This window comes from Amblyomma maculatum, chromosome 2 (genome assembly GCF_055883805.1).
Source record: "Amblyomma maculatum isolate TAMU_Amacu chromosome 2, ASM5588380v1, whole genome shotgun sequence".
NCBI classification, from domain to species: Eukaryota; Metazoa; Arthropoda; class Arachnida; order Ixodida; family Ixodidae; genus Amblyomma; species Amblyomma maculatum.
The window spans coordinates 108,009,396-108,033,166 of record NC_139345.1 but is presented as its reverse complement, the minus strand read 5'-3'; the positions used below and the strand labels follow the sequence as shown (position 1 = coordinate 108,033,166).

Below are 23,771 nucleotides of genomic sequence, written 5' to 3'. Positions count from 1 at the left end.
TGCCCAAATCTTTATAACAGACCATTAAAAACAAACGCTGGAATGCCAAAGTTACCACATTGCAAAGCTGAAACAAAATGGCGAAGTGCCAACAAATCACCCCCATGCAGTGCTCATTTCGGTGGGCAGGTCATGCTAAGCATTATTTTCACTGTCGGCCATGCAGCCCAAAATTTTCACAGATGGACTTCACAAAAGTGATTGTCCTCTGTTTCGTCCGAACATCTGACTGCGTAGTATGGTATGCACCAATGTGACGGTGCCACATCCGTGCATAGCATCAGCCCAAGTTCTTCCCACAAGCTCTTGCTTGGCAGCACTCAGCAGAAAGACAATATTCTGGCTGAAGCAATGTGCCATATAAGCTCAAATGACAATACCTGCACATGTGGAATACACATGTAAATTACCACTGCATCATGTTAAAGGCAACCTACAATAGGCTGACTCATGCTAGGCCTAACCAGCTGGCCAGTGGTGGTCCTACCAATAAATTAAAACCTATGCATGCCACAGGGTGTCAACCTGTCTCCATCTTGACGCATGCTCTGCTCATTTTTGAAGCAAGGTATAAAAGGGCAATGCCCCTAAAACGGCCATTGGATTGATGCTGACTTGTCTACCTGGCATAAGAACTGCACTATGCAAGTATGTGCTGCCATGTGACAGCCATAAAAATTGAAATCGATGGATGTTAACATTTTAAAACTGCGGCGACAACCAAGGTTGCACCTATCTAAATTGCTGAAGCACAATGGAAACGAATTCAAGAGCAGTGAGTATGGAGCAGTTTTCCTCATTTTTATCAGGAGGGTATAGATTTCTTGGTTTGGTGCACAAGGAGCATCACTGTATGCAAATCGCTCAGTGCACTCTCAGGCCAGGAAGTGCAACACTAAGAGTTTTTGCCCCGCAAGAAGTTCTATTTCATATTACACAGCAGTGAGCACAAAAGGGAAATGGTGCCGCAATACGAATGCACTTGATGACTTCACGGTTAGCATGAACTAGTTTTGAAATTATCAGTTACCCTCAAAATGAATAGTGGAAGATGAGGAGTCGACATCGAAAACAAGTATTCCGTATGAAAATTTACACTTTCGATAGGTTTCCCCATTAACACTGATTAATTCACAACAGTTTGTTCGGACAAGACAAGGACAGTCTAATGAAACAGCGGAAGAACAGAGGAGCTGGAGCTTGAGCAGGAAGCGAGTCTTAACTGTGGTTATTACTAATATGGTTTGGCTTGTGGGGTTTAACATCCCAAAGCGACTCAGGCTATGAAAGATGCCGTAGTGGAGGGCTGCGGAAATTTTGACCACCTGAGGTTCTTTACCGTGCACTGACATCGCACAGCACACGGGCACTTTGCTTTTCGCCTCCACCGAAAAACGGTTACGGCGGCCGGGATTCGATCCTGCATTCTTAGTTGAGTGCCCACAGTAGTTGAGCGCCCTAACCACTACACCACCACAGCGGGGCAAGGTTATTACTATTATGGGGAAGTGATGGGTGATGGCAGTGAAGTAAGAATTGAAGGATTTAGGACCTGTAGAGAAACTGGGCCCTTGGTTCAACAAGATGCCACGTCGCCACTGATTTTTGCCCACCTTATCCCTGCCTTCCATAGTGTTCAACATGGTGGATGCACATGGGAGTACAAAGCGATACCTGATTGATGCTGAAATTCAGGAATTGTTGAACTCTGACTCTGATAAAAGTTAAACTGAAGAATGCGACGAGTCCAGCGGTTTTTCCAGTGAAAAAAGGGATGGTAATAACCAGCCTTTCATAACCAAAATGTATCATCTATCAATGTATGTTTTCTTGAGAATAAATGCTGCGGTATGGTCACAAACATGTTCAACACGATCCACTATTTTCTACAAAGCTTAGTAGTAGGTTCTTACCATAAAATACATGTTTGGACACCTGCACTAGCAACACAACCAAAATATTTATTTTAAACCCCGACCACCTCGGTCTCTTCTTTAGGGGTGACAGATATGGGCGAGCAGCAGCAGGATCGCCAAGTGACGCAGGCCATTGACATATGCAGAGGGAAATGTTCTCAGAGCCCTTCACGGTCACCTTTACATGATGGATATGCCAAAACTCAATGTGATGCCTCTTGAAAAGGTTATGCTCCGCAGCTAACCCACACATTTCTTTGAAGTAGATTTTGTTGTCGGCTAAGTCCCAGCACAAAACGTGTGAGACAAATTGAACAGCTGTCTACAGTAATAAACCACTGTGGATAACTATTCGTTGCACGCACCAATCCAGTCAGAAGAGGCCGAGGGAGCGGCCACAGCCTTGGCAATGGCCTCCACCTCTGCAGAAGCAAGCTTCACCGCCGTATTCACAAACACGCCTTCACTCAAACTTTTACTCCAAGTGGCCCTTGAGGCCTGTTTTTCGTTTCAGAGAGCAATCTCCACTCGAATCGCTCCTCCAGCAGTGGAGAAAACTTGAGTTTTCTCGAGAATCTCGAGTCTGCGACGACGCTACCTTGGCCGCTCCTCGACCGCCACTCCGCTTGTAAACATGGCCGACATCGCATCGCTCGCTCGCTGTGTGGAATTCGTTCTACCGGTATACCAAACTTTTCACGAAAGAAGATACGACAAGGATGCACCCAACCTTTCTCTCAAGCATCAGTGAGAGGAACAGTGACCCGGGACTTCTGGCACGCTATCGTTTTACGAATGCGGCCATGGCTAGCCTCCGTCCGTCCCTGCCGCTCACGCCGAACATGGATAACCGTGATCAGCCACCAACGTACGTCTGTGCTGTTTGATCTTCGCATCATCGCAGTGCGCTTGTGTGGCGCGGGCATATTTCAAGGCGTCACTGGATAAATGAACAACTTTTTCTGAGCCCACCGAGTGCAGAGTTGAGGCGCGATTTGACCGTAAATGGTGAGCTCCCCCGCGGCCGGAGTCTAGCGGCGGCGGCGCTCTCTCCGTGGCTCACCCCGCGCGCTTCCGCAGACGGCGCCGAACTTGTGGGGGAACAACGTATTGTATGTAGTAAGCTGGCGAGCACCGGAGGCGCGGTGGGACTGTGCGGACATCTGTGCTGCACCCCGCGCATCAATGGCTTGCTCGTCGCCCGAGGGTATGTAATACGTCTTCGGACCTGCGGTGCTGTCGTGGGAGCGCGTTGGTGTGCTTGTCCTACGGAGAGATATTCGCGGCCGATGAAGAGCATGGCTTTTCAAGCACGTTTTCAATTAGGGCTCCCTACTTGTTTGGAAACCGCACGCGGCATTTTCTTCTGGAGTGTCGAATTCAGTGTACATGAGCTGCAATGCGCTGCGAATCAGCACGCATGTTTAGCAGTTTAGCTCGCCTCCGAGCCATGCCCGTAGGAGTTCGCGGCTTGCACTTTTTTTCCTGCTATATATTTTGACGCCTGTCAAATCCCGGCAATAAAAAAAGTCTGTCAAAGCCTCGTAATAAAAATAAAGTCTGTCAAAGCCTGGCAATAAAAAAAGGTCGCTCAAAGCCTGGCAATAACACAAAGGCAAAGCAGCAAAGGCCGAGCATAGATCTCACACCAAAAAATAAACCGAAGTATCCACACCATTTCTCGAAGCTTACGTCACCAGCAGCGACTGTTGCCAGATGCAAAAACATTTTCGGCCATTTTTCACAGCCGTCCTTTAAATCCAGCTCACAAAACAAGTTACACTATGCTGTTAACATCGAGGTCGCTTGCGAAAGTTTTTTTAGAAGACTTGACATGAAAAACTGAGCATGTTACACAGTTCAGCACGCAGTTTTCGGGCCAAAAGTTCATCTTAATCTCGTCCCCATATGCCACTTGCGCTGCTCCGAGTGGAGGAGGTATTCTCGAGGAGAACTTGTCGAAGGAAACGCCGAGGGGCGTTCTTGAATCCGAATCGGCCCTGGAGTGGAGTAGCGGCTGTATTCTCCGCTCCAAGGAGTGGAGGTGGAGCGTCAAGTCGAGGCGCGTTTGTGAATATGGGCATCAGTGACTCAATCCACAATTCATAACTTCGCCAAGTACCAGGTCTCCCTCGCCACCCTACCCTCCTCCACTCCAGCGATCTCAAGACTCCACCAGATCCACTTGATCTGGGTCCCAGAACACTCATCACATCCAGGGAATGAGGCAGCTCACAATTATGCCCGACGATTCGTCGAACAGATTGTGGCATCACCCATTTTATGGACAGTAAGAGACTGTATGGGTACATTTTGTGACATCATGTAACACCGCTTAGGTAGACTTCTCTATTCTGCAACACATATTTCCCCCACCAAACCCTAAGGAGTCGCATAGAAGCAACTCCAAACAAACATTTCCAAAACCCCGCAATGTAAGCTCACATATACCCTGGGGGCTACTCCCATTCCTGAACGCTATATGGCCAACATGGTACTCTTCCATGTATACACCTCTAGAATCCAGACCAGTAAGAGGCTACATTGCTCAACTCCGATTTGAACAAACAGATGCTGGCCTTGAGAAAAGCCTCAAAAGTTGCCAAGTGTCACAGGCTCATGGCCACTTCATGATGCTATACCCAACACCTGTAGGCTACTTTTTGTTTATCACAAAGTTTACCCCTCTCCTTGTGGTCAGCATGTTCATAGTGCACAGCGAGGGGGCTATGTTTCGTGCCCCTTGATAAGACATCGTTTCTGTGCAGTCCGATTCTACTTAAATAAGGTCCTTTGTCTCGCCAATGTATGATGACGGGCATTTAGAGCATATAATTTTATATATGATGGCCATCGGACATCATTTCTGGTTTGGTTTGTGGGGTTTAACGTCCCAAAGCGACTCAGGCTATGAGAGACGCCTTAGTGGAGGACTCCGGAAATTTCGACCACCTGGGGTTCTTTTCTTTAACGTGCACTGACGTCGCACAGCACACGGGCGCCTGGCTTTTCGCCCTTACCAAAAAGCGGCCGCCGAGGCCGGGATTTGATCCCGCAACCTTGGGAACAGTAGTCGAGCGCCCTAACTACTGCGCCACCCTGGCGGGGTTCGGATATCATTTCTGTGCAGTCAAATTCCTTAAATAAGGTTCTTTGTCTTGCCAATGTATGATAGCAGGCACTTACAGCATATAATTTTGTAGATGATGACCATTTGTTTTTCTTTACGGACACACACTTTGGCATCATTTTGTGGCGTATCCGCCACACAAAGGAAACCAGGAATGGGTTTCAGGAACTCTCCTCTTTGCATATGTGAAAAGACTGCATCTCATGGTAATAAAAGGACAGCAGAGGCTGCACTACGCTGCTTGTCTATTCCTCAGTTTCCCCTCAAAACAATGAGTCTCTCGAAACACTGAGCTTAAATAAATTTCGCTTGTGTTGCTCTCTCCAACACGCAATTCATCATAAACTGGACAGAAAGTGTCTAAGACGTTCCAATTTAAAATGCTAAAATGCATGCTTGAAACAGAAAAAAAGCTCAGCACGCAGGCTGTGGGCCTTCCCAAAGTATGTGGCATCTAGAGGGTAAATATGCACGGATTACCAAGGGTATATTCAACGATTTCAAGGGTTTGTGCAAACCCTGGAAGGGCTAGAAATGAAGAAAGACTGAATTCTGCCAGTCATCATTTTCATCACACTTCAACCAAGACTAGGATCTAGAATCACACCTGAAAGCATCAGCCACATTTCACATTCACCGTGGCTCTTGATCGCTACAATATTTTAAAACAGCAGTGGAGCTCTTTAATCAAAAAAAGAACCTATTTGTAGCACCATATGGCAAGTTTAATACAACAGTGCAAGTTGAAGTAGCACAGAATGCACAACATCACGCCTTGTTGCATGCGAGTTGATGCCTCCTCATTATGTATTAGCCACTGCTCCAGTGCAACCAGTGGTGATGCGCATAACCCCATCAAGAGCATGCGAGCAGTTTAACAGCTCTGGCAACGATTTGGCAGAACTAGTAGCTGCACGCCCTCTTGGGCATCTATGGTAATTAAGATAACCAGTTGCATTCTAGTAGGAGAGAAATCTGCCAAAAACAAATTCGAGAGTGCAGGTACGAGGCACAAACACTAGATTCGACTTCATCTGCAGAGAAGAGTTTTCAAAATTGCCAAATTTTAGGAGGACAAGCTTTTCATCATGTGCCCTATACATGCAGACAGCTGCCTGTGGCATTGTAGCCGAGAAGAATTGCGAGAAAGCTCATGCATATGGATCGTGAGGGTAGGACAACATAGTGCTATTGAAGCTTACTCAGTTGACATGAAATTTCTGAGTGCCCGTGGACATGACATTTTATTTCGAATTCGAAACCACAAAGAATCAAGGTGAAATTCACTCCCAAGATATGACAACTCTATCAAAATGAATTCACCATGTGACCTTTGAAATCATCTAAAAAATTTGTGCACGTTGACTGACAACTACAGCAGAACAGAAGCTACAAGCATGTGCCCATACATTTCACCAGTGCACCAGATGGTTGCAAACCGATTACATAATTTTCCACAGATCAAAACCTCATGATGGCGTCAGCAATTTCCAATTCATTTCAAGGCTGATTTGGTTTATGAGATTTAACGTCCTAAAGCCACTCATGCTATGAGAGGTGCCACTTCATTCCGAATGTTAAAAGAAAAAAAAAAAAAGAAACTTCATTCCAAGATTATTTTATACTGCGTGTCTGGTATTTACATGTTCCAGTTGTAAAAAAGGTAGTTTGTTATGGTCTACGCTTTTTGATAAGCAACTCAACATCAAAACTTCCCTGAATTTTGCAGAATCAACGAAAGGACGCAATTAGCTGCAGCAAAAACTTTTCGTCGTGACGAGCAGAGCTGCTCATTCAACAGACGGCGGCATCTGGCTAGCTACAAGACAATAAATATCGTACTGCTCCACTCATATCGATGAAAGGTCCTGTCGCAGCCGACTGCAGCTTTTCGCTGATTCTAGAAATTTTGTGCAAGTTCTGATGGCTATGACTACTTACTGAAAAACGTAGACCCTCACAGGCTACCTTTTGGTCGGCACTTGAGCCTAAATAGTCCCGCATTTTGTACAAGAGAACACTTTACGACTTAGACAGATGAAGATTGAGATGCGGTACTAAATACAGATCTGAGCGTGCCCTAGAATTTTGGACAGCAGGTTTCAGGAAGCAGGTTGACCAGCTCAATTACGAAAGCAGCAATGCCGGCATGTTCCGGCATGTTTACATGTGATGGTCCCTCCCACATTGTGACCGTGTTTCACATCAATCAGCCTGCCCGGATATAGCTGTCACATAATATAATCCTAAGATGCAAGCACGAAATGAACTGACTGGTGCTCAAAGGATACAAGCGTTAATTTGGGACGGCGCATTACAGCATGTTCGTGCTTGAGACCAGATAGTCAACCCTTTCTCATCCTGTCATGACAGAAAGCCCAGCTTTTTTAGCAACAAACAGCGATTTTCTGCACCACAAATTCTTCATTTCTCCGAAAATCAACTTAGACCGCGACGGCCGTTTTTCAATGGAGGCGAAAACCAGGCACCCATGTGCTGTGTGATGTCAGTGCAGGTTAAGAACGCCAGATGGTCGAAATTTCCGGAACCCTCCACCACGAAATGTCTACAGCTTGAGTCGTTTTGGGACATTAAACTCCTTAAACCAAACCGAAGAAATACAACACCATAGCCCTGTGACAGCAAGGCACCCGATAAATTTGTGGCAAATGCAAGATCAAAAAAAAAAAAAAAAAAAGGCAATCAGAACTGCATACCACAAAAATCAATTTTATGTTAGCAATTAGCAGCTACTTTGACAACGTATGGCTTAGCCAGCGCAGCGCCTGACAGCATAATATAGAGCCATTAGTTCTAATTAACGCTTAATTTTTGAAAACAACATAAGAGACAATTAGATCATTCTGCCAAGCCACATAGAGGGCATTTATCAAATAAATCCAAAAACAGAAAGGAACCTCAGTCAATTCGTAGGTTCTTCAATGAATCGTTTATGGGATAAAGTCATTTCCATACTGCTCATTTCAGTACGTTGATTTAGGCAGTGCCTTACACTAAGTCAAGTCAAACAAATGGATTCTGCCACAAAGATCCACCCCAACATGCTCACCTGTTATAAATCTCAGAACAGTATCAAAGAATGTGACCAGCTGCATCATGAATGTAAGATACAATTGCGGCTTTGCAGAATATGCCGTTTCCATGCAGAAAAAAAAAAAAAAAAACGCATCTAAATATACATGAAGCTCAGTGCGGATGCTTCAGAAGCCAGCTATGATGTGTAGATTCGTCCTTAGCTTTTGTTAAAGCCATTTGACTGCTTTCTTATTATGAATTTGCGATAAACACCCCACAAATGCCGGCAGATGTAGGGGACAGCTGGTATAACCCCGAAGTGCTTGCATATAGACCTTTACATCGGGCGAGGAGGATACTTAAACACCTCCTCTCTGGAGTGCTGCAAACTAGTTTGGCTACCGCCTTCACAGTGCTAGCGCCATGTGCACACAACAGTCCAGCGGACAATGTGGTAATGCCCAGAGAGCCCTCATTACAAAGGTGTATAGCAATATATAGCTCAGTGACCAGAGAGATTAAACCATGCTGTGAGACTGGAGGTTTGTAACACGTGGAAAATATCACATCTGAATTATTACATAAAACATTGTTTCATGAGAGAAATAGACTTTCAGCAAGATATTACGCTGAAAGCGCCAGCATCCTAAACAATATTTACCTGACGAGTGCAGTGCAGGAACTTGCAGTTAGGTCGCAGACACTCAGAGTTCTGGTAATCGTGGCAGAAGACCGGCTCCATAGTGCCACGGTTGTCATCATTGTCCAGTCCTTCGGGATGCACGAACTTGCACCGGCTGCCTCTGTGGCACACCTGAAGGGTCAACACAATTCAGTACTGTTGCAATACAACAAACATCTACATAGGGGGAGGGGCGAGACACTGAAGGTGCTGTTAATAAAAGGCTCATAAAACATGTTGCCAGGTTTGAAATAATTACTCGTGCGCTGTTGTTGATACTGCACATAACACAGCATTAAAATCACGCATAATCCATGCCAATAGATCACGACACAAGAGCCCGACAACAGTTTACAGAATGGTAACTGATGAATTGTTCGAAGCCACTTTATACCTCTGTCACACGGTCACTTTCGATCCTCATTGAACATGATCTGCATTGAGGTTTTCAAGAAGGATTGAAGCATCCCATACCCCTGTCACACGGACAGTTTCGATCCTCATTGAACTCGATCTGCATTCAACTCAATGCAGATCAAGGTTGCCACACGGCAACTCTCAAGTGCAATCGAGCTCGAGCCTGCTTGACTTGAAGCTGCTTCCTCAATCGATCTAGAGATTTCAAGCAAACTGGAAAGTCGTCGTCGACACCCTAGTAGCGCACGAGGAAAATTTCTCAATGCTAATTGAAAACACCCGTGTAGCATGGGATGCTTCAATCCTTCTTGAAAACCTCAATGCGGATCGAGTTCAATGAGGATCGAAAGTGACCGTGTGACGGAGGGCGTTTTCAATGAGCATTGAGAAATTTTCCTCATGCGCGCTACGAGGGTGTCGACGACCGCTTTCGAGTGTGCTTGAAATCTCAAGATCGATTGAAGAAGCAGCTTGAAGTCAAGCAGGCTCGAGTTCGATTTTACCTGAAAGTTGTTGCCGTGTGACAACCTCGATCTGCATTGAATGCAGATTGAGTTCAATGAGGATCGAAACTGTCCGTGTGACAGAAGTATTATTCAGATTGGAAATCAAGCTGCATTCTTAAATCTTAATATATTTCAGACAAATGAAAAATGCACTACAGATCACGTACACACGGCCCTAAGAACATTATTCCAACCCATGCAGCATTAGCGCAGATCAAGCGCTCGATAAGCAGGGCTATGGAAACGGGGCTAAAGTTTGCAACGTTTCTAGCGGTCACCTTGCGTAGGAAGTCTCGGCACACGTTCGGCGCATCCAGACCGCCGTTTGTGCCCCCCACCGCCATCAGGGCTTCGTTGGGTCGCACGGCACCCACAGCAGTCACGGCGCCGACGGCGTTGACGGCGCTCACGGCGTAGCCCAAGTCCTGATTGTCGGTCATCGAGCCGATGGTTGTACGCAGCAAAGTCGAGCGATGCAAACAGCAGCAGCAGCAACGGGCCGCACAAGCATGCGCCTTTGCAGCGGCAGCGTAGCCTGTGCAAAAGAACACCAGCAAGCCTGAGGTAGCTCAGGACACCGCCGTAGAACATTTGCTACAGCTATGGAACGCTACCCCTGCAGCCGCTACCTATACCACACGAAATGAACACAAATGCCCGGCTTCGCCACAAGTAGCTCAACATCTTCGTCCAGGAAATAACCCGAAATCACGAAAATATTCGCTATCGCACTTACTTTACCAGAGACCTAGAGAAGTCAACAAGAGCAATGCGCGGCCAAGGTAACAACGTTCGACCGCAGCAGCAGCAGCAGCAGCGCGTGCAAGCCCGCTTACGCCATCAGCACGCATCGACGAAGAAAACGCGCGCCAGTAGCCCACAGTCACGCCGCGAATAGCGCAGTAAAGAATCCGCGGCGTAAGTGGGCAGCTCAGTTTTATTGTCAATTCGCTGCTCAAGATCGCCATTGGGGCCCCCCAGACTACAAAAAATAGACATGAACTGCTTCTACCTTATGATGTGCCCGGCCGCATCTGTAGCTCTGCCAGCGTCGCCTAAAACCTGCTTGATAGGCTATTCACACTGAGAAGCTACAGCTTTGATCGCTAATGCCCTAAGTTGAAACATAAATCCGACGCAACACGCACAAGTATGATCAGCGTCCGAAACGGAACACGAAGCGTGAGTGCTTAGGTTGTTGACTCGTAGTGTACAGCCGCTGTCTCTTTACAAGTACTCGAACATCATTTAGGTATATGCAATTGGCTCTGTATATTTTTGTTTTTCAACATCATATATTGGCAAAAATAAACTGCAATGCTTATATGTATAGCGCAGTCAAAAGCGCAACCGAGAACTAGTTCTTATCGCGCACGCAACCGGCAAGGCCTTCCACGAAGGAGGCTGCGCCTGTGCTCGCTGCATCGGCTACATCGCGCGCACACCTCAAGAAAAAAATAAAAACTACGAGTGATTACAAGAAAATTCTAAATAATGCGCTTATAAATTATTGTTATAAAAGCGTCGTTTATTTAAAATTTGTAATTATTTCGTTTGCGCAAAGCATATGCGATAGCACAGCACGGACAGCACCTCTGGCTCTGGTTCAGGTGGTTCGGTTTCGGTTTCTGTTTTGCTTACTCATTTGGGCCTTATTTTATTTGTGTTTATTTATACGCATATCTACCCTGCAAATAATTGGCTCTAGATATACTTTTTAAGTTCACATTGATGACTTTCAGAATTAAACCTTACCTCTTCTGACGAGGGAGAGAAATAACCACAGACTCGTTGCGTAGCACGATGCATACCGGGGATTTGCTAGAATTTTCTGCCGTATGAGTAACAAAACCGACTTACACAACTTTAATAAAGCAATGAAAAACCTGTGAAATGAAACACAGACACAAAAACGAACAAAACCGTTTTTTTATTCTGAGCCATGCCGGCAGTGACAACCGGGCTTTGTCGACCGGATAACTCAGTCCCGGCCGATAACAGCCCAATAAATAGAAAGCGCGCGCACAATGCGAATCGTGAGATCTGCTGCCAAGCCAACACGGGCTTCAAAAGGCCAACTGCGCTTCTTTCATCAGACGTGACGAATAAATGCAAGCATCGTTGGCAAACGAAACAGAGACGGGATGTTAGGGAGGGAAAGGTAGAGAGAGAGAGAGAGAGAGAGAGAGAGACGTCGGATGACAGAAGGTAATAACGGCGTGGTCAGGTCACTTATTTGTGGCCAGCACGCGTCGCGAGTGAAAAGAAAAGTCGACGTTATTTACTCTTTTGTGTTTTTTTAAATTCGGGTCGTCATGTCTATCATCCCGTTCGTGCTTCGTTTGCCCACAGTGGCACGCCGACAGACATCATACCGCCGCCACTACAAACGTCAGTTTCCGCATTGTTATTCAACGAAATGGCACTGCATAAAACTTGATTATGATGGAAACTTGGTTTTCATACGAACATGGCTGGAAATGAGTAACAAAAATACCATGAACAAAACATGAAAGTATCGGGAACTGTAAACAGTAGCATATACAGTTACTTTGTACGACCTCGTAATTATTAAGCTCCAGTTTTCTATTTATTTTAGTTATTTTGTAGCTTAATCATATTTTGTTGCCAAGAACATGTTCCAAGGGGCATATTCTAGGTGACAGCTCTGTGATACACAGCTAGTTCGGTGCACTGCGCAAGCTTTGTCCCACTGACCTGTACACACCTGTACCGGTGACAAGTACAAAAAACTAGTACTTCATAGTTTAGGCCACATATTTCCGCTGTACACGAAAAAATTGTTACAGTGTAGGCCATTCTTAAAACATGATGCGGCCGCCACGAGAAGTTGTAAGCGGTAGGGCATCGTAACAGATGTACCAGATTTTCGAACCCAGTGGTCATGTGTTCGAGAAAGCCTGACCTGATCGAGTATTTTGTTCAATATAAAAAAAAAAGGGGGGGGGGGGGGGGGGATCACGCCACCTGACAAACTTATAGCATATATCTAGCACCAATTGAAAATCGTCACTTCCTGGAGGCATACCTTACCGTTACTGTATAACTGCGAGATGCTTGCTCAGTTATACAGTAAAGGTAAAAAGTGTGCAGTTACCGAGTGTATAAGATCCATACAGGTTTAGAGACGGCACACGCTTCCACTGCACTTCACGTCAACTTTGCAACGGCCCTATCTGCGGCACCACGCGGCCTGTGAGTTTGCCCAACATATTAACTGTAAGCCGTTTTTCTTTTCCTTTTTTCTTCATGACTGCACTCAGATCAGTACTCCATGAGTCTAGAACTAAAGCTCGGGATGTCATGAGCAGCCTACACTGTACTTTGAAAAACCAAAATCGAGACTTGAATATTCTTCTCATTCTAAAAGAAAAGAAATCATGAACAGCAAGGGTTGAGAGCAGGGCCCGTATTCCGAGTTTGCGTCGTTATCGAAAGTGTCGCTATCTCCCCGACCTCGAGTCATCTGATTGGTATAAATAGAAACGCCGGAACATGATGTTGCCACCTCTCCCGGTTCCGTAGTGGCAACACTCGGTTCCGGCGTTTCGACCAATCAGATGACTCGAGGTCAAGTGAGGTAGCGACACTTCGATAACGACGCAAACTCGGAATACGGGCCCAGGTGTAAAACTTGACGTCCTACTTCCCGACAAACTTCGACTGGTCTGTCCAGAATGATTAGAGACCCCACACAGCCTTCGGAAGGGATCGAAGGAATGTTACCCAGCCTCCCGTCGGAAGACTGTGGAAACGCGTGGCGCACGTTCTCTCTACTTTTCGCCGTAGGTAGCAAGAAATATTTTTGCCACCACGAATGCATGCCAGTCGGCCAATGCCACACTTTTCATTGCGGGGGACGTTCCGACAGATATACAGGCGAAATTCTCTTTTCATGAAGCGTCCCTGTCTCTAATAGACGGTTCTCACATATTTTTTTTTTTTTCGAATGCAACTTTTTGCTATCAGTGCACATAGTTCGACCTCGCCATGTTTACTCAGCAGCCTGTCTTTGCCAATTCTTACGGACGAAATTCCTTCATTGCTGGAACGTAAGGCACGAAACGATACACGTGCAGGCTAGAATGGGGACGGATTTAAGGACAGGTCTTGGGTTGGTTCGAATGAGGGCTGGGGACGATTGCGGTCGAATGTGCATTTCTCAACTGCATTATAAAAAAAAAAAAGAAAAGAAAAGAGTACGCTGAGTGCAGGGAGGGTAAGCGCGGAGCTAAAATATTCTTTTCGCACTTTTTGTGGGAGCGGAGCACTTGCCTGCCTCACCAATCCTCCTCGGATCTGTCCATGGGAGAGTACAATATAAAACATACGGGCGACAGGTGCTCCATCTGCACAGTACCTCATATTCCAGCAACGTCGGAACCAACTTGCTCCAAGCACTGTTGAATGACATGGTTCCGGGTTAATTGGCTAGATTCCATTTGAATAGGGCGGCTTTAACCGTGGGATACGGTGGGCGCAGGTCAGCGGGCAGGGCGCACATCCACCTGTCCTGCTACAGATCGTGCACCGCAGTGTCCAGTCCGCCTCCCTACGCCGTCCGTATCCCGTATTGCTCAAGTTGGCCTACCCAAAACTGCTCCAAGCAGAAGTACGTCGATCGATAAAAAAGAAAAAAAGGAAGAAAAAAAAAAACTCCTCTAACGACACTTGCGCGTATTCAAATTTGCACAGCTCCACATTGCCCAGCACAGTTAACAGTAATTTGTCTCTCTTTTTTCTTTCGGCGCACGTCTGCAGGGGCCCACTGCACCACAATTTGTAGAGTCCAACCTAAAGTCCAACAAGGTGCCGCGCAGGATGGCGGCGGAAGTCGTGCGCATGCCGCGCCTGTGGCAGCGAGCGGTTTAGTCGAAGGTGCTGGCTGGTTCGCCGCCGACGCCTCACAAGGCTTCGTCGCCCTGCGCCAGTCGGTAGCCATTTTTCTCGGGTGGATTCAGGGGCTCTTGATCCTGAGGCCTTTTCCTCTTGAAGAAGCCCAGCTGCATAGAAACCACGGCACCATTGTAAAAGAAGCGAAAACGAAACAAAACAAGACAACCTGGAACACGAGTTGATGAGTTCTGCGAATTTAATTCATATGCTGGCTTTGATTATATGACATAAAAGAAAAGCTACAGAGCCATAAGCAGGCCCCTGCAAAAGCTACAGAGCCAGTAGCAGGCCCGTGCATTTTCTTTTCCTTCTTCCTACAACCACAACAACAACAGCAACCACAACAACATGCCGTACTAATGGATCGGGCAGAGCCACACCTATGAGTACATCCTGCTTGTTCCGGGAGCGGCTATCATGTGGAGATAGCATCTCCTTTGGGCAGATCCTGAGCTTCAGCGAGTGTAACCGAAAAGGTCACGTGGCAGCTGTCGCGCGTTTTTCGAAAGGGGATACAACTTCAGAAAAAAGCGGCAGATGCTCCTGAGAGGAAACCCCCGAGCAAGTGGCGTCGACCGATCCTCATGACCCAGTGAGTATTCCGATTAAGAAGTGGTGAATACCGTACCCGCTTTATATATAATATATATACATAAAGCGGGCAGGGTGATACGAGAATTGGTCAAATCCATCAGCTGCAGGGGGTCCCCTTTGAAAGGCATCTTCCGCGCTGTTTTTCTTTTTTTTTTAATTTGTATCCGACTACAGCTTGGCTCCCGACTGCATGGATAATAACATTTTCGAAACCTGAAAAAAAAAAAAAAAAAAAAAAAAATGAAGTGTTTTTTTTACTGACAACCAGCTACACTACTCTATTAAATTCAGCAACGTAGCTGTAATAGTTTAGATAGTCTTCATTTCTTTTTTGAGATACTCTCTCAGCTGGTATTAGCCGAGTGTAACACGGGGGATTCGGAACCGGCGCACCGCGAGCATGTATCTGCTTGCCCAAGACAACGGATGGACATTAAGCTTCGGCCATGTTTTGGCATGTTCAGGAACCACAGCGGGTACAGCATACAAGCGCTGATGTGGAATTTGAGATTACATGTCAGTTGCACATGGCGCAGTCGGACTTTGGTGCGCTTATCTGCCTCCCATAGCAAGCGCGCAGTCGCACTGGATCGCCCCCTACTGCGCTGACTTCTGTAGAGTGCCAGTCGTTTCCGATCGCTTCGGCTGCAGAAATATCCGCCGCGGACACACGCAAAGAGGAAATCGCAGCTCAGAACCTGAGCAGCAGAGACAACACGACAATGCAGGCAGAAGCAAACAATGCCGTCGGGGAGAGCGCCGGCGCGAACCTGATACTGCTTCGAGAACGTACGCTCTGACGTCACTGAGTAGAGGTAGCGGGCATGGCGTAGAGTTCGGTTCAGTGATCACGTGAGCCTTTTACTTACGAAGAACGTGTGCTGATTTTCCGTAGAATGTAATATACGCGAAAATGCGAGTTTTGCGAGCGATGTAGCGAGCGGGAGGTGAAATCAGATAGTGCTTGGGGACAAAAAGCTTACGAGAAGTGACTACGTTATTTCATTTTCTATCCGTTCGTGTGCTTATTTGTACGTGTGACGCTAAGAAAAGTATGCGCATGTATTTGCACTGATTGCGGATGCGTAATTAGGAACTGTAGTGTCTCGGCGATATTATATGGTCCTGCTGAGCTGCTAGGTATTTGTACACATTGATTTGGAATTAATAAAAAAATATGCATAATAGCTCGAAATTTACAGCCAAGCAAGAACAGAGAAAGTACGCACCTTCCACAGGAGGAGGGCGAGCAGTCCTAGCAGCAGCAATCCTCCGAGCACGGCCAGCAAGATGATCCACCAGGCGGGACCGCGACCCTGTGTGCCCGTGCCTTCCACCACCACCTCGGTAGATACCTGGACGCCCACAGGGGACAACGTCACACAGCATGCGCCCAGCGCATACATGTGGGCGGCAGCCTGCCATGCTCGCAGGCACCGTAAATGAATGGCATGCGGGCATATTCATGCTCGAAGCCGTGGGACCATAGACTAAGATAAAAATAGACACATAGCGCTCTTATTTGTCACTCTTGTGCCCCCTTCTCTAGTTCGGCGGTTTCCTGTACTGGATGCCACGTACGTAGATTTGAATCCGCATTGCTTTGCTCACTATATCGTACAGATGAACGGTACCAGGAATATGCTTCTTCTTTTTTTTTTTTCGTGTTTTTCAAGCTTCCAAGAAAAGCACGGAACTTGGATTTTCAAGCAAGAAAGCGATATTGACTAAAATATCCAACCGCCCATCTTAATTCTAATGGGGAATAGAACTACATCTGCACGAATCGCGAAGGATTGGTGCAATGATGGCGGCGACTATAACGGTTCGACAACTGCGATTATCTTTTGAGAGGGTTATAACGAGAGCTTCGCGCAGTCTGAAATATGCTTAGCTCGGACATGCACCAAGTAGCAAAACGAATACGCAGGCACGGGCCCTGGCGCTTTACTTCTTTACTACATCTGTCACATTAGGGGGCTGTGGTCTTCAGCATATGTGCAGCTTCCCGAGTACGTGAATTTTGCTCCCCTGTACGTATGGCCTCCTCAAAGGGGTAGCAGACCTGAGATGCCTGTCGTCTTTTATTAGAACCCTCCCTGTTTATACTGTTTTCCCCTCTCTGGGGAATCATGTTTTTTTTAGTTTATTATGTATATGTAACCTATAGTGTTTTGTATAGTGCTTTGTTTTGTGAGTAATGTGCGTTTTTGTATGTATGTATGTATGTATGTATGTATGTATGTATGTATGTATGTATGTATGTATGTATGTATGTATGTATGTATGTATGTATGTATGTATGTATGTATGTATGTACCCAATAAATTCTCTTTATGGCTAGTGATATGCCACTTCGTCACTTACTGTTTTATTTTTTCTACTGCGGCCACTATACTGCAAACGAGTCCATGAATTCGCAGTTAGTTAAAGCCCCGTTAATCACGGTGCTTTCTGCATCTTCCATTCCCCTTTCTATTTTATCTCTCTATTCCGGAAGAGAGAGATGAAAGGAAGGCGCGGCCGGGACGATGGCGATTAGGCAAAACCAGGGGAACTTAGCTGGTTCTGGAAATGTCGTCTTTTCATGCGACAGTTCCATTACTATATTGTAACGAAGTGTTCGCCAGTTGGACTTTCGTGACGGCACGACGGCTCCGCCGCATTGAAGAAAGGGATCAGGCGATTAGCTCGCTATGCGACAATATGCAGCATGCCTTTCCGTTACTGGATCAGGAAAGGACGTCGCGTCCTCGTAGCCACGCTGCTTTTCCCCTTCGTACAATGAGGCAGTGATTAATAGCGAGGGAGTTTCGACAGCAACAATTTCTTGAAGGTTTCCTCATTTTAGTTGAGGCAAATTTTTGTTCACAGTACAGTATACTCACGTTTCGCAAATATGACAGTTACAAGGGCTCTGAGGTTCTTCGTAATCCGGTAACACATAGAGGTCACATTTTTTATAATATCTGGATGACGTCATAAGGGTCAGCCAAAATCTTGCTAAATATTCTTAGAGTCATGCACGACATTCGGAAAATTCAGCATGACTTGCAGAGGAGTATTACTCATTCTAAGCGCCAACTAGTACATCATCTATTTTTAAATGGGGTATACCACATCCTCTCGATGCGAAGGTTTCGCAACAGTGGTTATCGGTTGGCGCAATTTAAGCCACCGGAAACAGACACAGGAAGGGGGACCGAGAAGCAGCAATGGTGTCCGTACGAAGTGTAGCGTGAGGGGCACATTGTCCGGCGCGAGGCCGTACTGGAGGGAGGCGACGCGCGCAACCAGCTTGGAGGAGACCCGCAGCCGCTCCTGGCCCATAGCAGCCGCCGTACGCTGCCATAGCCGAGACTCGATGGTCACGACGGCGCGGTCGCCCGCCGACAGGGAGCCGCTCAGCGGGCACTGGAACACCGCGCACCGAGGCAGCTCGCCGCAGCCCTGCAGCGAGGGAGGACTTTGCTTAGGGTACAGCGAAGAAAGGCGCCTTCAAGTCCGTATTTGTAAATTGCGCTTAGCTCAAGGAGCAAGTGTCATGGCACTATACAGGTCACAGCAGCCTGCGGCCCTTCTGTATTTTCTATTACTCAAATAGTAGATAAGGAAAAGAGAAGGGGTGGCTGCTCCTGGCCCTACGGGGCTGGGACTGGTAGGTCACCGAAGCTTAATTGCTGCGGGGGCCAGCCTGCAACAGGATTTTTATCTGTTGTTGTAGGCCGTTATTGCACCCGCTACCACTTCGGTGATGGACGACGGCTGTTGCGACGCGCATCTTTCTCCCCCTCTTCTTTTCCCTTCTGTCAGCCCGAGGCAACGGAGGTGGCTCAGCTACAGAGCTAGTAACAGGCCCGTGCATTTTCTTTTGCTTCTTCCTACAGTCACAACGACAACATAGTAGACAAAATCAATATTTAATGATCAAACACGATACAAAGATTAGAACTTTTGTTGTTGTGTGAAATTTCATCGTGATTTTGCGTAGGCAATGACGATGCTTTAACAATTGATTATTTTCTCGCACTGCCTCTTGTGACAATGTAAGCTTCATTGCAGGCGGTGTGCATAAGTCCTGTAAAAAGGTTAAATGAAAAATCAGTCAAAACCATTCCGCATGCAGGAAAACTGGTTATAAAAAAGCGTCTGGATCTAACTGTCTCTTTAAACACAGCGAGCTTTCACGTGATCGGACAGATGACAGTCAATCGCTTTGGGACATGGGCTCTGATTTGCAGCGGGGAGCCAGCAGAACATCGGTCTATATCACGCCAATTTGTAGCCTTTGGACTGGTCTTAAACGGAAAAAACTAAGGCCAGAATTCAGGCACAGAAGGTAAACTTTGTAACCCTCGAATTGGCACTTAGTCAGACCGCCAGACATTCCTTCAAAAATAAATTGCAATTAGCACTGATATGCGCATAGCGGCAACCAAAAAATAGCCAACAAATGGGACCTGTCCGTGTCGTTTTCTGTGAGTCGTCCGCGTTTTCTTTTGTGCTTTACCGGCCATGCATCTCGGCCAACTTGCCCAACTTTCTGCCTTCTAAGACCACCAGTCATCGTAGACAGAAGGAGGTGGCAATATTTTAGAACACTAAGCAAAATAATGATCCAGGGTTGAAGCGAAGCCTCAGGGCTCTAGCTTGCTTGTGGAACATCTTTGGTTTGGTTTGTAAGATTTAACTTGTGGAACATCTTTGCTGCGCACAATCAAAGAGGAGGCGGGCAGAAGAAGATGGTGAATGCCGGCCTTGCGGCGGCCCTAGCCGCCTCAGGAGCACGGCGGGCAAGGGCTTCTTGGGCCCCAATCGCTGAGCACCCGAGGAGGAACGAATTGCGAGCCAGGGAGGGAAGTGAGGACTCGCCAATATTTCGACATGAAGACTTGCCTTCACCTGGCAAAGTGAATTCACCATTGCTGGTGGTTTAAACAGCGCTTTCACTCCAGGGAGATTCCCGGGTTTAACGTTCCAAAGCAACTCCGGCCGTAATATATACATATAATAAATTCAAACTGCCTGCGCTATTGCGACTTCTTATGAAGTTCAGTTGCTCTTGAAAATAGCCACCACGCGGTTGGCAATGCAATGCATGACTGGCATTTCCCTTGCACTAAGCTGCGAGGCAAAGGAATGCACGCGACGTGGTGCAATGCTGCTTACAGTTCAAACCGAGCACCGTAGCAACCGTACTCGTTGCTGACGTCATCATCGGACGTCGCTTCTGGATCCAGCTTCCTGCTTGTGTCTATTATGCTCAGTTTTGGTTCTGTACGAAAAAAAGCGCCGGATTTCCTCGCGCTGAAGGGATTTAGAAATTTCGTTTTTCTTAATTTCGAAAACTGATGCGGCTTCGTCTTGCTCACGGCTCCGAACGCCCCCTTATTGAGACTAACCACACAAGTGCAATAATTGAAAAAGGAATTAGTGGGTTTTAGTTATTTAGCTGGATAGTTAGAGCAGTTTTAAAGCGCATTATGCCCGGTGCGACAGAGAAATTGTTCCTGCAATCATTTTTTTTTTTCGTTTTGAACCCACTACTCTCAGAAATTTTGCGTTCGCTGAAACACACACACATACGCGCACACACAAAACGCACGCACACACACGTACATACGCACGCACCGTATCTTCTATTTATATGCGAGCAGCCATCAGCACTTCCCTCATGGTTGCTCGTTGTCTGTTGAACGGTGTGGCCTCGATAGAAGGGGCGGGTGCCAGCATTGTAGAGGACAAAGTAGAGTGGGAGTGATTCTAGTTACATTACGGAAGGGAGGAGAGATTTAGCATACCGTGATCCGCCACCGTAACCCTCTACTGCTCGTTGGTGGGGCGCTCAAGCTGATTGGCTCCGATGCGGCAGGTCTATGTGCCGACATCCAGTATGTGGCGCCATCTATCGGCATCAAAGTGATCTGGGCATGACCAGTGGAGCGCGCGGTGGCGGATCACGGTAGCGGATCGCGGACCACGATGCGCTAAATCTCGCTAATAGACATGAAGGCCGGTACACAGAGCTGATGACGTTGACAGCGCAAAAGCGAAAACAAGTCCACCGTGAGGAGGAGAAAGAATGTTTGTGTTAGATTGTTCCGGGGTTGCCGTTCGCTCTTTTGCACAGGGCCTATATGCAGCAGTGAGGAGAGTGAGACGTAAATACTTTTTTAACGCGATAAAATTAAAGGCCCAGTTCACCGAAAATCCGGCATCGGCGACCGGCTTCGGCGGCCGTACGCCGGTGTTGTGAGCAAATAATCACGAGCATGGCACTGTCGTGACGCTGGGGCTATGTCGACCCGGCCTTCACTTGGTAGCGTGCAGAGACTCCGGGTTGAAGAAGCACTGAATCTTCGAAGTTGGTGAAATATGTACAAGCAGGTTTAATGGCACTTTGAGGAAACTTATTTACAAGATTATTTACACGAAAAAGAAGGGTACATCAGCAAAATGGCAAGCGTTAAGAGTTCATAGCGAGAAGCGACTGGATGAGCCGTTTACCCAGGGCTCAGAGCGACATTTCGTGCTCTGCAGCGTCCTTAAAAACCCCCTATGTCCAGCCCCTCTCTGAAGATGCTGACCAACCAAATCCAGGGCACGCCCCTCAGGTATCGGCATCCAATCGAACACATCACTGCACTGATGGTCTGAAGCACTGACTGGTCCGGCATTCATTCGTTGGGCGTGATCACTTGTTGGCGGGAAAAGCTTGGGAACGGCGAGGAGAGGAGGTACATTTCTATTCTTCAGCAAAGAAACCACAGGCTGGTTCTGACAAGGGGTTTTACTTCTCAGAAACCCGAGTGCACGTGGCGCCGCATAGGGCTCCCAACATGGTCCCTTTTCGACAATTGCAAATCTTTCCTGCATTCCCGGGAAATCACTTAATGGCCGTATGAGTCATGCTCCTTTCTTGTCCTGCACGTCAGCGGACATGTCACTCTGTCGTCTCCTTTGGATAGGAGGCATTCATCACTGGAGGATAGCACTTCTGGACTGGAAGGGTGAACAAAAGAAAGAAAGCACTTCCTGCTATTTCCCGCAGGGGGACGTTTCTTTGTGTTTTTCCAGACGTTCTCTTGACAGGGTCAATTTGGCATTTGCAGGTTGTCCACAAAGCAAAACATGCTTACAAAACAGGATTCCTGGAACAGGCTCACTTAGAGCCATTGGACCATCACCACATATTCACAAAACTTATCCATGCCCACAGGCGAACAATAGAGCGCGCAAATGCGGATGCTTGGTCGTAACAGCCTCCTCCCCCGCCAGAAGAGACTCGGAGGGCAGCAGTCCCAGCTGCTGCATGAAGAGACGACTTAATGGCCTGCACGTGAACGCTTGAAGCTCGCTGTTGCTTGTCGCGTTGTCTTGATTGTTGTAGGCCAAATTGCTCGAGCTGTCTGAAACTCAACCACATGTCGAAGCAAGCACTCGGCTCCCGTCTGAAGAGACCAGGTTAAAAGAAAACTGCCATTGTTGTTCGAGAAAAGCCCACTCTTAAGACGTTCAGGACCCACGTATTCCTAGAAAACCAAACGTGCTGCTTTACATAGCCACACATATACAAGCGCACGAAAAAAAAAAAAAAACCTGATTATCAATTTGGATACATGGTGAGGAACATCTCGGACCGCTTAGAAAGAGCGGCTAAGCGCGTCCGCATTCCCATTTAACTTCCCCTTTTTGTATCTTATTTCAAAATTGTACTGCTGTAAAATCAAGCTCCACCTAAGAAGGCGACTGTTCTTCGATGTCGCAGTTTGCAGCCAAGCCAGGGGACAATGGTCCGTCTCTACGGTGAATTTGGCCCCTCCAAGATAGCACTGCAATTTTTGAATGGCCCATACAATGCAAGCGCATTCTTTCTCTGACGCGCAATAAGCCCTCTCTCTAGAACTCAGTTTTCTGCTCAAGTAGAGCACGGGGTGCTCATTACCGTCGTCATCTCTCTGGCAGAGAACAGCACCTAACCCTCGATCACTGGCATCACACTGGACCGTGAATTCTCGGTCATAGTCTGGAGCTCGCAATACCGGACGGCTAATCAGCACAGCCTTCAGGTTTACGAAGGAGGCTTCCTTTTGTTCGTCCCAGACTACATTTGTCGGTTCTGTCTTGCGGAGAGCGTCGGTCAGAGGGCTAGCCAAAGCTGAATAGTTAGGGATGTAGTGATTGTAGTACCCAGTCAGACCCAGGAATGCTCGAATTTCCGTCTTCGTGCTCGGCCGCGGGTAGTCTGCTACCGCAGAAATCTTAATCTCGCTGGGTTTCCTGAAACCTTGACCTACATTGTGACCCAAGTAGTCCACGGTCGCCCTTGCCAGGCAACATTTCTCGGCCTTTACGGTTAGTCCAGCTTGACGCAAAAGGCTCAGTACAGCTCTTAGATGTACCATATGGTCCGCCCATGAGTCGGAAAAAACCGCAATGTCGTCTAAATAAGGCACCGCGAATGTTTCACACCCCTTTAAAACCCTATCCATGAGTCGGGAAAAACAAAATGGAGCATTTTTGAGCCCGAAACTCATCATTGTTGGCTGGTAGCTGCCCGTCGGAGTGACGAA

The 23,771-nt window shown here is 47.1% G+C and overlaps 2 protein-coding genes across 2 annotated transcripts in view; both read right to left on the bottom strand.

Annotated features, from left to right (window-relative positions):
• LOC146199514 (zinc finger CCCH domain-containing protein 10-like) overlaps positions 1-10,974 on the bottom strand; it is a 35,942-nt gene extending 24,968 nt beyond the window's left edge. Inside the window, exons 1-3 of the mRNA XM_084595009.1 lie at positions 10,700-10,974; positions 9,966-10,222; positions 8,744-8,896 (exon numbers count right to left, since the gene is read on the bottom strand). Coding sequence (XP_084451135.1) covers positions 8,744-8,896; positions 9,966-10,127 — 315 coding nt within the window. The 5' untranslated portion in view covers positions 10,128-10,222; positions 10,700-10,974. The remainder of the gene's footprint in view (positions 1-8,743; positions 8,897-9,965; positions 10,223-10,699) is intronic.
• A 641-nt stretch (positions 10,975-11,615) lies between these two features.
• LOC146199513 (integrin alpha-PS2-like) overlaps positions 11,616-23,771 on the bottom strand; it is an 81,636-nt gene continuing 69,480 nt past the window's right edge. Inside the window, exons 25-27 of the mRNA XM_084595008.1 lie at positions 18,427-18,648; positions 16,428-16,553; positions 11,616-14,711 (exon numbers count right to left, since the gene is read on the bottom strand). Coding sequence (XP_084451134.1) covers positions 14,613-14,711; positions 16,428-16,553; positions 18,427-18,648 — 447 coding nt within the window. The 3' untranslated portion in view covers positions 11,616-14,612. The remainder of the gene's footprint in view (positions 14,712-16,427; positions 16,554-18,426; positions 18,649-23,771) is intronic.